Source organism: Rhinolophus ferrumequinum, chromosome 10 (assembly GCF_004115265.2).
Source record: "Rhinolophus ferrumequinum isolate MPI-CBG mRhiFer1 chromosome 10, mRhiFer1_v1.p, whole genome shotgun sequence".
Classification (NCBI taxonomy): Eukaryota; Metazoa; Chordata; class Mammalia; order Chiroptera; family Rhinolophidae; genus Rhinolophus; species Rhinolophus ferrumequinum.
The window spans coordinates 2,674,277-2,687,717 of record NC_046293.1 but is presented as its reverse complement, the minus strand read 5'-3'; the positions used below and the strand labels follow the sequence as shown (position 1 = coordinate 2,687,717).

General features: G+C 58.9%; 1 protein-coding gene across 1 annotated transcript in view; it reads right to left on the bottom strand.

Annotated features, from left to right (window-relative positions):
- Positions 1-13,041, bottom strand: part of CERK (ceramide kinase) — a 44,905-nt gene extending 31,864 nt beyond the window's left edge. The window contains exons 1-5 of the mRNA XM_033116663.1: positions 12,830-13,041; positions 5,409-5,505; positions 5,120-5,215; positions 4,431-4,541; positions 90-531 (exon numbers count right to left, since the gene is read on the bottom strand). Of these exons, the coding sequence (XP_032972554.1) occupies positions 90-531; positions 4,431-4,541; positions 5,120-5,215; positions 5,409-5,505; positions 12,830-13,041 (958 nt within the window). The remainder of the gene's footprint in view (positions 1-89; positions 532-4,430; positions 4,542-5,119; positions 5,216-5,408; positions 5,506-12,829) is intronic.
- Positions 13,042-13,441: the final 400 nt, after the last annotated feature.

Below are 13,441 nucleotides of genomic sequence, written 5' to 3'. Positions count from 1 at the left end.
GCTCCCCCTGTGGCCCCCACCGCCACCCGGACCCCTCCTTTCCTGCCCCAGCGCGCCCCGGTGAGCTGCGGGCCGGTGGCGACACTTACCCGCACCGGGGACGCTGGTTCCGGGCCCCGGGCTCGGCCACCAGCGCAGCAACCCCCGCGCAGGGTCCAAGCTCACCGCGCAGCGCTGCCGCTTCACCCACAGCACCGAGCGCAGCGGCTCCGCCGCCCCCATCGCGCCAGCCCCGCCGGCGCCGGCTCGGCCGGGCGGGGGGCGCCGGGCGGGGGCGCGGACGCCGAGGGGCGCGGGACCGTTAGCGGCCCCTGGAGCCCGGCCGGATCGTGGCGGCGGCAGCGGCGGAGGCGCGGGGCGGGCGGGGCGCGAGGCGGGCGGCACTGCGTCACTCCTTACGCACGGCGGCCGCGGGGCCGAGGAGGAACCGGCGGGGGCCGGGGACCGGCTTGGGGGAGACGAAGGGGGCGGGTGCCGGGCCGGTCTGGCCGGGGATCGCGCCACGTGCACGCGGCGCTCGCCGGGGCGCGTCTGGGGGGCTCAGGCCCAGGGGGAGGCAGCTTAACTCTATAGCTGGTCTTAGGGTCCGGGCCGTAGTCGCCGAGGGCGTGGAGCTCAGTAGCGCCTCCCTGACGGGTCGTAGTGACAGGCAGGATCCTCCATGGCGCAAAAACTGCCTGGGCAGTCGTGTTGGGGCGGCGGGAAGCCACTGGCTTCAGGCGGGCCTAGCTTTGAGGGTGAGCTCCCGGGGGACCACGCCAATCCGGATGTGGCGACCATAAGTGATGTGACTTTGGGCATCAGGTCGCTTTTTGGATCCTCTGTCCCTTCCCTGGCTGGGCTGGCCCTGCCCTCCTCTCAGAAATAGATTGAAGGCCAGGACAGGTGCCCATGGGAGGTGTGGGCCCTATAGGACCCAGCATGGAAACAGCCACCGTCTCCTCTGCTTTTCGGGCTATCCTGAGGACCACCTGGGGAGGCAGGTACATCCCCACTCCTCACTGGGGGTTCAGCAGTAAGGGATGGAACCAGCATTTGAACCAGGTGGTCTGGGTCCAGGGATCCGCTGTGCCTGCACACCCAGGCTGAGGACAGATTCCCCCTGAGGGGACATGTCTCAGTCACAGGCAGCATTGGAATACTGTATGTATGTGTCCCCACCAGGGCTGGGGGCTGCAGCGAGCAACTAGGGGTCCCACAGCCCCTGCAGTCCTGCCCAGGTTCTCATGGCCAGCCTGCAGGGAGGGGTGGGGAGACTGGAGTGTCAGCCTGGGAACCAGCAGAGCCGAGGGGGCCTGCAGGCTGGCAGGCAGGGAAGGTTGGCTGGAGGAAGCGGTCTTTGTCCTAGGGCCCTGAGAGAAAGCTGGGGGGTGGGGGGCAGACCGTTGAGCCCTCCCCTACTGAACAGGCTGGAAGAGAGGGAGCTGCTGTTCTGAGCATTTTGCAGAGACATCACCCCTGTGCCCCCAGATTCTCTTCTTCATCACCCTGGTCCAGCTCAAGCCTCCCCTCTACTTCCCTGACCACCCAGCTAAACGGACCACCGACTGCACCCCAGCGGGGCCCCAGCTTGCCCTCAGAGCATGACGGCCCCCTCAGCTCCATGAGGACATGACATGTCCCCTGGTGCCAAAAACAGTCTCAGCACATAGTAAGCATGGAGATCTTTGTTACACCAGTGCATCTGTCCCAGATTTATCAATGAAGAAGCTGTGCTCAGATAAGCTGAGTAATATGCCTAAAGGCACAGGGCTCATGAGTGACAGAGGTCTGGCTCCAAGGGCCCCAGCTGCCTGCCTCTGTCTTCCTTATTCCTTCCAGTTTCTCCTTGGCTCCTCCCACAGGAGCCATCCTTGTGGGTAACGGAAGGGCCAGCCCACCTCCTCCCCAGTCCTCACCTGTGCCTGGCACTGGGCAGCCACATGTACAGGTCTTATCTTGCCAGCACCCTGTGATTCACTCCTCCCTGGGAGCCCAGCCCCCCTTCAGGCTGAGTGCAGGTAGGGCAGAAGGTAGGATGAATCCTAGCCCCACCCTTGGGCAAGCCATACCTGATCTCCCTGCCCTCGCTCCTCCCTCCCAGACTGCTGCTCTAAGAGTCAAATGTGGATGTGAAACTTCTCTGGAACTTTTGTACCATTGCCAGGCGGGGGCTGGTGTTGCCACTGCTGCGTGTGAAGGATGGCAGGAAAGGGCCCGTGGGCAGGGGCTTAGAAACACCCACCTTCCTGTCCAGGCTTCTTTCTGTGGTCTCCCTGGGCTAGGCTCCTTCCCCTACTGGGTGATTCATTTAGAGATCCTTTAATGCCACACATCATCTCATACAGTCCTGTAGCCTGAGTGGGGGGCCCAGAGAGGACTCAGACCTCATCCCGCTCTCAAGGATCTCTGTGGGGGAGACAGCAATATCAACTATAAAACATTGGTGAGTCCTGGAGGTGGGACCTCCCACCCTTCTTCACTTGGCAGACTCAAGTCCATAAGCCAGGTCCAGGGGCTCTCAGTGGCTGTTATGGGCTGAATTGTGTCCCCCTAAAATTCACATGTTGAAGCCCTGACTCCCGGGACCTCAGAATGTGACCGTATTTGGAGACAGGGCCTTTAAAGAGGTGATGAAGGTAGAATGAGGTAATATGGGTGAGTCCTAATCCAGTCTGACCGGGGTCCTTATAAGAGGAAATTTGGACATGCAGAGACCAGGGGTACTCTCAAAGATGGACACCATTTGAAAAAGCTGCAAGAGGTCAGCAGTCTGCAAGCTAAGGAGAGAGGCCTCAGAGGAAAGCAAACCTGCCAGCACCTTGACCTTGGACTTCCAGCCTCTATGAACTAAAACCATGAGGAAACAATTTTCTGATATTTAAGCCACTCAGTCTGTAGTGTTTTCCAACCCTAGCAAAGTAATACTGTGGCCTTCCACCCTGGGGGACCTGTCATTCTGGACTCAGTTGGGAGGAGCCTGGCCAATGCAAAACCCCACGCTTCTACCCAGGGGGAGAAGGTAATAAAATGAAGGCCAAGTTTTCAGAAGACGCCTCTGGCAGTTGAGCTGGATGGGGAGAGGTTTGGACAGGGCGGGTCGGGGCCCACGGGAGGGCTGCAGGCCCATGACTCTGAGCAAGCGCTGATGGGCATGGAGTGAAAGACGCAGCTTTGCCTTACAGCAACTGCCAGGCCCTGCTCTGTGCCAGGCGCTGGCTGTGAAGGCATCTGACAGAACAGCCAACACTAGCCTCCAAAAGGCCATGGAGACCCAGCTCCCCCGATGGTCTCCGGCCACCCTGCTCGCCTCTGCCCTGGCAGGCGCACCTCTCCAGTGCGGGGCCCTGGCCAAGTGTCCTTCCCATGTGTCTGCTGGGAAACCCCCACTCGGCTTCTCCTTCACCCCACACCCCCTCCCTTCATGCGTCTGAGTTCCCAGCAGCTCAGCTCGCCTTCTCGGGCTTCCAGCCAGGCTACCGTGCAGGGCCTCACTTCCACCTGTGGCGCTGCAGAGCACCCCAGCCGGTTACTGGCCTGCTGTATGCACAGCTGGCCCCAGCCTCTGCAGGGGCTAGACGTGCCCTGGCTGCCAGCTTGGCCAGAGAACATGGGCTCAGCTCAGCAGCCAGGAGCCCAGACAGTCAGGCCCTGCCTTGCCACCTGCCCCTGTTCAGCCTGTAGGCTTGGGCTGCGCCCGAGTCGGCCAGCTTATCTAAGGCAGACATGCTGCCCAGCAGCGGCCAATATCCATCGCCCTGCACTGTGTCTACCTAAGTCTCCTCACATGTGGGCTGCCTGGACCCTGAAGTCCTGTTTAGGCACATAGCATTGCCACCTGCCACCCATAAATACCCCACCCACTGGGTCATCCATGCCAGAGGCTCACTGGTCCCTCCTGTCTAGAGAGATCTTCTAGCACCAATCCCTCCATGGCGGCTGACCCACTTTCCCTCTGTCCTGGCCTTGTTTCTGGTTACAGCCCCCTGCATATCTTCCCAGGCTTCCTCCCCATGCTCAGCCACACAATTTGACATCAGGACGCTGCTGGGTGAGGTGGAAAGACACCTGCCCCAGCTACACACTGGCTGCCAGGAATATTGCCCTCTGCCCTCCACCTCCTGCCATCCTCTCTGGAGGAGGAGCCTTCCAACAGCCACCCGTCAAGGCTGACTGCCTGGAAGATATGTCCGAGGCCCAAAGAGGCCCAAATATTCATATGGTAAGCTGGTGATTTACAAAATGGCACACATGACCCAAACGATAGTCTGGGCGTGAGTTATCTACCCCACTTTCAAGATGGAAAGACTGAGGCTAGGCCCACGAAACTATTATAACCTGATTTGCTCAAGTTGTACAGAAGGCCATTAGATGGGTGGGTGCTCCTGCGTCCCACTGGTGTGGGAGAGTCTGACGTGTGAGAACAGACAATCGCATAGCTGCAGCCTCACCCTCAGCGGGCACTGCCCCGGGCCCTCTGGCGGGGCCAGTCTGTTCCACCCTCCAGGGTACACAGGACTGTCCTGCCCGACCTGCTCATGCAGGAAGATAGGGCTGCCCACCTGGGAAAGCCACAGCCTGAGGTGGAGTGAAGGGTGGCCCTCAGGAGGCGGTGGCCAGAGGGTGGGTCTGGGCTGGAAGGGCCAGTGCAGTGGGACTAGCCAAAAATAATACCAAAGGTGGCCAGGGATCGGGGCTGCTCGAACCCCTGGGAGCCAGGGGAGGGCTCCAAAGGCCATTTGTGGGTTTGGTCTGGACCCTGTGGGCTCCCAGGCCTGTCGAGGTGACTGCTTCGGTGGGGCCCCCTGGCAGGATGCCTGTCACTGCGTAGCTTTGGCTCATTCAGTCCTCAAGGTGATACTTCTCTGCAGGTGAGGGAACAGGCTGGTGAGGTTAGAAATGTGGGTCAGGGTGACGCGGTGGCGAGGGAAACGCAGGGCTGTGGGCTTGGAGGCTGCCTCACACCACCCGGCCACGCTGTGGGCAGTACTCCGCGTTTCCTGTCCTGTGGGGGCAGGACGAGGGCCAGTCTGCCTTCCCCCGGAGCTGGCTTAGCGGCAGATGCTCCAGGGAAAAAGGCCAACTCCTGCTGGGTGGCCTCTGGGGCATCTCAGGGCAAGAGGGAGCCTCCTCTGCTCACCTCTGCAGCTGGAGGAAGCTGGGCCGCTGGGAGGGTCAGAGAGCGCAGGCGGCTGGCCTTGTTAGAGGCGGGGGAGCTAAGGTGCTGCAGGGCGGGCTGAGGGAGGGCACCTGTCAAGGTCCTCCTCCCCCCACCCCCGGGGAGCCGCCTCCCCAGGTCTGCAGCACAGTGTCCACTTCCGGTTGAAGCATGTGGGCTTGACTCCTGTCAGGGAGTGGGAACTGCTACAATGCCCAGCCTCAAGGGCTTGGGAGAGGGGCACCTGGGGAGGCCCCCACCCGGGTGATACCTGTGACCCATCCTGGAGCTCGGCTGGGAGGCCTTTGCACACCCTGGTCTGGTGGAATTGGGTGTTGCCATGGGTCAAACCTGACCTGTGCCCAGGGCTGCAGGACGCAGCAGAGGCGCTTACTGCACAGGAGAGCTGTAAGCTGTGGTTTTCAGACCTTCTAGCGCCAATCCCTCCATGGCCAAGTGTTCAAGAGGAGGCTAGAGAGCTTGCTCAGCATGTGTACTTGCCCTTTAATGTCTGCATTCTGTAAAGAAAAAGAAAGAGCAAAGGCCCAGGAGCCCGGTGGCCTGGTTCAGCCGGGGGTGGGGGCGGGGCCCCGGTAACTTCCCTTACCGAGGGGTGGGACGAAGGTGAGTCTGGGGACGGGAGGGCAGGGATGGGCTGCGCTTGGAGCAGAGCGAGAAAGCCTGCTCCAAAGAAACCCACAGAAAATGCAGATAGCATCCTCTGGAGGAAAGACGAGCAAACAAACACAATCTGTGTTCAATCCAGAAGTTTGCAACATAAACAGAGGATGAAGTACTGAGTCCAAAAACAAAACAAAAGAAAAACAAGAAAAAAGAAAAAAAAACCAGTGGGAAGAACACAAATGGCAGGCTGATCTCAGAGAATTCCTGGAATCAGCTCAGTAGGCACGAAGACAAGCCACGCTTAGAAGATTCCTGGGCAGCCGTGGGTGGCCAGAGGACACCGTCCGTGGGAGGTCAGGTGGGAAGGGCTCCGAAGAAAATAAAAGACAAACAGAAAACTGTACCCTTCTACAGTCTGTGTGCACAGAAGCATGAGAACCAGGGAACCAGAAAGGGATGGATCTGGACCTCAGGGCACGGCGCCCTGAGAATAGCGCTGACAGGGAAATCTGGCACATGGGGCAGCTTGCTCCACCCCCCTTTCCAGGTGGGGAAACTGAGGCCAGAAAGGGGCAGCAGCCTCTGAAAAGTATAGGAATGCCGCCATTTCTGTGATTCCTATTCACTGGGCCCTCCTGTGTGCCAGGTACTGACAGGGTAGGGACCAAGCCCACGAGCAGAACCGGACAAGGTCTCCTGCACAAATTCCCCGTGGGCCCAGATAACCAATAGTGCCAGCAACGCGGCTGACCGAGGGCCTTGGCAGAGGGTCCAGCCCGGCCCAGGGTCAGGAAGGCCTCCTGGGAAAGGGTGTTGAATTGAGGCCTCGAGGAGCTGTGGGAGCTGGAAGGCTGAGGGGAGCCCAGAGGCAATGATTAAAATCCTAATAGAAGAAGGTTTTTCACAATTTGCAGAACTCAGAGGACACAGGGAGCTCATCAAGCCCAGCAGTGGCCACCGCCCCCCTCTTTTAATTGATGCCCTGCTCTGTGCCATCTGGGACCCAGTTCATAGCATTCCTTGGAGGCAAAGCACATTGTCCCCATTTCTCTGATGAGGGACTTGAGACTCAGAGGCCCAGTCTGCTGCTGGGGGAGGGGAGAGGAGTGGGGTTGGCCCTGCTTTATCTGAGCCAAAGCAGACACACACGTTGTGTTTCTTGTGTTTCTATAAGCAGACTCCCACGTCAGCAACAGAGAGTGACATGAAGATCTTTTGTTATGGAAACAACCCGGAATTCCTCAAACAACCAAACCAAAAGATAAACAAGACCGTCTTTAAGCCCTTTCTCAGATGGGTGTGATGTTCCAGGGTCCCCCAGAGCTGCGTCTACATGGTCAAGGGCGTGAGAGGAAGCTGTCCCCACGTGGGTGGTTTGCTTGCCAGGCTGCCATTCACAGGTGAAGGTGACAAGGGACTTTCCCAGACAATTCAGACTTAGAGAAATTGACATCTTGCCCCTTATCTCCAACACTCCTAACAGCAAGCTGCTGTGGTCTGGGAAGCTGAGATTCACAACTGCATCTGGACCTGTTAGAGGGGTCATTAAACACACCCAGAAGGGAAAGGGTGTTCCCACAAAACTCCTGGAACAAGTTGATCTTCCTGCTTTGAAAAAGGAAAACAAATGGCCTCTGCCTTTTGAACCCTTCCCTGCTGCCCCCAGGGCCCTCGCTCCCTGTCCACCCCCTCCACTGGGCTCCCTGCTCTTGCTCACCAACCAAACCTGCTTCCTGGGTAATTTTTGATCTCACCTCAGGGCCTTTGAACTTACCAGTTCCTGGGAAACTTCTCCCAATCCTCCACTTCTATAGGCCGCACCTCCCTTTACTCCAGTCTGTGCTTTACTCCTGTCAGTACCCCTTTATTGTTATAAACCATTTATCACCACCCCATGCTGGGCGTGGGTGTTTCTCTGCTTGTTCATTTATGGCTCTTTGATCATGCTGGCATGTGAGTTCCAGAAGGGCAGGGCTTCCCACAGTATCCCCAGTGTTATATGCATGTAATATATAAATGTACTCATGGTAACTGTGGGTTAGTTTACCAAGGTTATGCAACAGAGGGAAATGCTCGTCCTCTGACTCCACCTGGCCCAGCCTGCTCTGTTCCCGGGGCCTTCAGGCTAGTAGCTGTGCTTGGTGTTGTGTAGACACACTTATCATGACAGGAATTCTGCTTGGGGCTTACGTTTTCCAGAAACAGCCCCTTACCACAAAGCGCCTCTCCCAGGAGATAAGGGAAGGATGTATCGTTTCCCAAAGGTTAGCGAGAACCTCATGGCCAGACTCACGTCAACTCAGGTCACCAGACTAAGGGCACCTCCCGGGCCCCTGCCGGCGCCCACGCGTCTGCAGGGGTCAGTCACCTGTCGTCCTCCCATCCCCTTCTCCTCCACGTAAAAGAGGCCTGGACTCTACTTTCTTAAGCTGGATTTGAGGATTAGGTCTCCCATCTTCTCAGTTCTTTCCAAGTGTGGGGAGCACAGATCTTGGACCAGTGACGGTTATACAAAGAGTCTGGGGGTAGATTGAAACACAGGTCTCAAAGGTATAGTATTGCTTACAAAGGCTGCTCTGAGAACAAAAGACGTGGGAAGGGTGAAGCAGGGTGAGTTGACACCCTCCCCCCACCGGCCTGAGGCCACCTTCCCGGATCCTCCTGATTGTTCCCTTCTCCACTGTCATCCGTCCACCTCCAAAGCACTTCTGATGACATCTGCAGCTCAGCCTGGCTCCCCTCCCCCAGGTACACCTGGAAGCCAAAGTGGAACCTAAGATGTGGGGGGTGCTCCCTCAGGGGGTGCCACTTCGGGGATGGCCTGTGCCCTGGGCAGCAGCCACAGACACTTGGGGGATTACAGCCTGGGGCTCAGGGGTCCTGCTGGCTCCGCAGCCGAGTAAGCACCCACCCGAGGCCCTGAGGGGTGGGCTTCCGTGACTGCCAGGCATGCCCTAGCCTTTCTCCCCTTCAGAGAAGCCAACAACCGACTCAGCTAGGAACTGGCACAGCAGAGTAGGCACAACAGAATCGCCCCGTCTGTCCTCGGTGACCGGCTCCTCCTGGCCTGCCTGGGACTTCCCATTTGGGCGCTTGAAGTCCCGTGCCCTGGCAAATCTTTCCATTTCAAGCGGCGGTCACCCAAGGCTGTCCTGGTCCAGGTTTCCTGGCCTTCCCCAGGCGTGGAGCTGGGCAGCTGGGCCTCTGGGCGGACAAGCTCTCCAGCTGGGCTCACCTCAGGTGACACGGGCGGGCGGGTGACCTCATTTAGGCCTGGAGCAGAAATAGAACAGGCAGGACCAATTAGCAGCTGCTATGAGCCGGGGGCCAGCAAATTCGCCACAGCCTCCCTGCAGACAGACTGAGAGGGTCACGGAAAATTCCACAGCAGTGTTCTTTCACGGGGGGGGGGGGGGGGTCGTGAGGAGGCTCTTGCCCCAGCTTTGCCTCTCACTGTCCACAGACCAAGGGCAAAAGCATTTCAGGCTGGTGGGTAGGGACACAGACCCCAGAGATTCTGATTCAGTGGGTTGGGGCCAGGGTGGGGGTGAGAACTGCAGGTTGCCCGCTCCCCAGGAATCTGGATAGACGGGATCCTTGCACTGCCTGGTAAGACGTGGTGGGATCCTGTCCCACTCTGTTCCATTCAGGGTTGGGGGTCCAAGATCTGAACCCGCCATGCACCTGGGCCTGGGGGGCTACCTGCTCATTGCCCCTCCCTAGAGGCCAGCTGACAGGTAGATGCCTGGGCAAGACCTGGCACAGAGCCTGGCACCATGTCACTGCTGCTATGAGCCAGTCTGTGACTCTCTGTCCACTTGGAACTCTGGCCCCTTGGACACACAGACAGCGGGGGTGGGGAGAGAGCCCTGACTGGGCGCTGGGTGCCGAGGGGCCTCTTCTGGTCCCGGATGCTCTGCTGGCCATTCTCACCCCCTTGCTGGGCCCACTTCCCTGGAAAGTAATCATGGGGGTTGCAGGAGGCCAGCTGGTCTCTCAGGGTCTTTCCTGCCAACACTGGGGCCTCAAATGGGTTTTTCTTTCTTTTTTTAAAATTTTTTTTTATTGGGGAATATTGGAGAACAGTGTGTTTCTCCAGGGCCCATCAGCTCCAAGTCATTGTCCTTCAATCTAGTTGTGGAGGGCACAGCTCAGCTCCAAATCCAGTCGCCGTTTTCAATCTTTAGTTTCAGGGGGCGCAGCCCCATGTGGGAATTGAACCGGCAACCCTGTTGTTGAGAGTTGGCGCTCTAACCAACTGAGTTATCCCGCTGCCCCAACCAGCACTTCAGCGGCAGCTCGTTGTCTTCAATCTAGTTGTGGAGGGTGCAGCTCACTGGCCCATGCGGGGCTGGCCCATGTTTTTCTACTGTAAAGGCCCCCCACTTTCAGAGGGAAGCTGGGGTCTCACTGGTCTGGGCCCAAGCAGCTGGACTTCCCCAATGGTGACTGCTCGAGGGGTCAGGAAGCGGAGTGCTCTTTCTTGGGAGTGCCCCTCCGACCTCTGCCCCTAACCCCTGCAGCAGCGTCCTAAGAACCAGGGGTAAGGGAAGAGTCTGAGAGAGGCCACCCCTTCATTTGTACCCCCTTCCTCTGTCCGAAGGGGCTGCTTCTCACACTGCGCTTCTGTCTTTTCCTCTGTGCCTCCTCCCTTTGGGGACTGCTTCCTGTCACGAGTGGAGGGGGCAGCAGAACACTCTAGGTGGGCGTCAGAGGAGCTGGGGCTCAGTGCAGCTTGGCCTTGAGTACACCCCCTGGTTTCTGGGCCTCAGCTCACCCACCTGTAAAGTGGCGGTGCAGAAGAGAGGGGAATAAGGCACACACTGGCCCTGGCACTCTCCGGCCCCCAGGCACTCTGCCGCTGTCTGCTGTTCCCTCGGTCAGCTGGTGACTTCCCTGGGAGCAGTAGGGAGGAGCGCTAGGTCTCCAGGTACATAGAGCCTGCTTTGTCTCCTGCTGAAACTCGCAGAAAGAAATCCACCCCTTCATTACCCTCCTCCGTTTCCAACAAGGGAATGGGCTGAAGCATGACCATGTTTCACAGCATGACTTCAGATCCGTAGGCAGATATTTAAAGGATGCTCCTTTGCCAGGCTGCCCCTACCCCGGGGGCAAGAGACCTCTAAGTCGGGCCAGCTGGTTCTGTGGACAGCCTGGGCCAGAATTCCGGTTGCAGGCTGTAGCAGGCCTGCCTGCGGCTGGGGAGGCAAGTCAGGCTGTGCTGTGCGTGGTGGCTGAGAAGCAGGAGGGGCTTCAGGACTGTGTAAACTGATTCTCAAGTACTCAGGAAGCTCTCCTGTGTGCTGGAGGTCCCACCCAGGCAGGCCCAGGCTCGTCTGGCGGGGAGCGAAGAGAAGAAGTTAGTGGAGTTGAGTGCAGTCGTCCTGGCCCCCAAACCACCAAAAACAGTCCTTGACATTGGTGCCATGCTTGCATCTCATCCAGGCAACGGCCCACATACTGCTTGTTTGAGCATCAGAAGAGCTTTGTGGGGTACACGAGATGAGGAAGGTGAGGCCCAGAAAGGGGCTGGGCAGAGCCCCGGTCACGGTCACGCAGAGTTAGGGCCACTTGACTGGTGCACCTGGTGTCATCCCAGGTTTACAATGGGTGATGTCATGCCCACTCACATCAGGGTGACTCAGGGGGACGCACAGGAGATGAGGGGAGAGAAGCCGTGGGAGCGGCAGGCTGTGGGTCCTCGGCACCCAACCCAGCGCGTGCCAGGGCTGCGGGACACGGGCTCGGGAGGCTCAGACTTTGTCCAGTTCCCTTTCCAGATTTCTCTGAAAACTTCGGTCCTAGACGCTCCCTGAGCCCCAGGTTCGTGCCTGTGGATAGGATGACTCAGGGCCTCTTGGCTCCTGCAGCTCACCCTGTGCCACGAGCCGGCCACCTGGCTGGTTGGACACCGGGTGTGGCCGAGGCAGCAGCCATGGAGGAGCGTCTGGGGTCAGCAGTTGACAGGAGTGACCGAGGAAAGGAGGAAACAGCCAGGGCAGGGAGGGCACGGCACCAGGTGCTCAGTGCCCCTGGCCTTGGCAGGAGCCCAAGAGCGGCTGCTACAAAGACGCAGGACCACACCCAACTCTGATAGCTCCAGGAAGGAGGCCCAGGCTGAGGGCAGCCCTAGGTCAGCAGCTCATCAGGGGCTTGAAAAGAGAGAAAGCCGGTTCAGTCTCCCCCCTCCTTCCTCCTGTCCCTTCTGCCCCTTATTCTCTCCCTACCCACCTCCCTCCCTCTCTCCCTTCCTCCCCACTTCTTCCCTCCGACTTCCTCCCTTCTCCCTTGATCTTACAAAGAACTATGGAGGCACACAGGATGGAATTATGACCCCATTTTACAGCTGGGGAAAGATGAGGCCCAGAGAGGGGCTGGGACTTGCTCTGGCTGCTTTCCTCTGTTCCCTTCCTTTCACGTCCTACCAAGCAACATCCTGCGCCAGGCCTTCCCAAGTGGATTCTAGACCGGACACTGATATCTACAAACCATGTGGCCCTGCTGGGGAACAAGAGCTCTCTCTCTTTGACGGTAAATCCTGCCATGGCCAGTTGCCGTCTGGACAGCAGAGCAGCAGCAAAGGTACAGGAAGGGGTGAAAGGGTTCTGGGGCCAGGATGCAGTGGCCGTCGCTGTTCATGTCTCCATTTCCTTCCGGTCACTTCTATCCAGTTAACCTGACAGTCATGCCCTGCCTGCTGCTACTGACCAAGTAGCTCAGAGGCGGCTGGGTAAGGTGGGGTGGGAGGTTGTCGCCTACCGGAAACCCCAGTGGCCAGAGTGGTGGGGACAAGAGTGAGAAGCTGGTAGGCACACACAGCCTGCGCGGACTTGCAAATTCGCCAAGAGTGACGCAGACAGAGAATTCAGGCAGCACATCGGAGCCCCGCGGGTGCCACCAGCCCTGCAAGTTGGGAGGGTGCCTGGCATCATGGACCCCTATCAGAAACCCCCTCTCTGCCTGCCTTGGCTGGCCTGGGCTTCTGCCACTGCTGGCTGCCACCCTCCACACACTGCTTGACGTTCAAGGCCGGGGGTGTCCAGTCTTGGCTCCCTGGCCTGCCCCTACAGCAGGGACAGAAAGATCTGGGGGATTTGGGTGCAGGCGTCCGAGGCCCGGCTCCCACAGGGCTCCTGGATCTCTGTCCAGGTTCTCACTTCAAACTCGGATGCATTGCTATGGACCAGGCGCCTCCCCAAGCAGTCTCCGGCGTTGGGTAATTGTGGCCAAGGCCTGTTCCTGGCTGCGGCGTTCTGAGTCTTGGCTGCACTGCGCGCCATCTAGCGATGACTGGTAAAGCTGCAGGGAGGGAATTCGCCTCTCAGCAGTACCTCCTTGCTTCCCCGCGTCTGGGAAGGACCGGAGTCATGGAGGAGCTGGATGTGGGCCTATGTGTGATGGGAGAGGGGCCTGGGAAGCAAGGACAGGATCGGGAAGGACTGAGCCCGTGCGAGGACGTGGATGGGTAATTCCCAAACAGAGGCCTGCCCGAGTAGCTGTCCCCCGAGTCTCCTTTCCACCCCAGGTCCAGCCTGCACCCTGGGACACACAGGGACAGAGGGGCTGAGGCATGGCAGACGTCCCCTGGATGGTGCCGTAGGGTCATGTCACAGCAGCTGTGCCCTGGGCTAGGTCCCTTGGCTGGAGGCTGCCTTTAGGTACGTTACTAGGGGGTCTAAT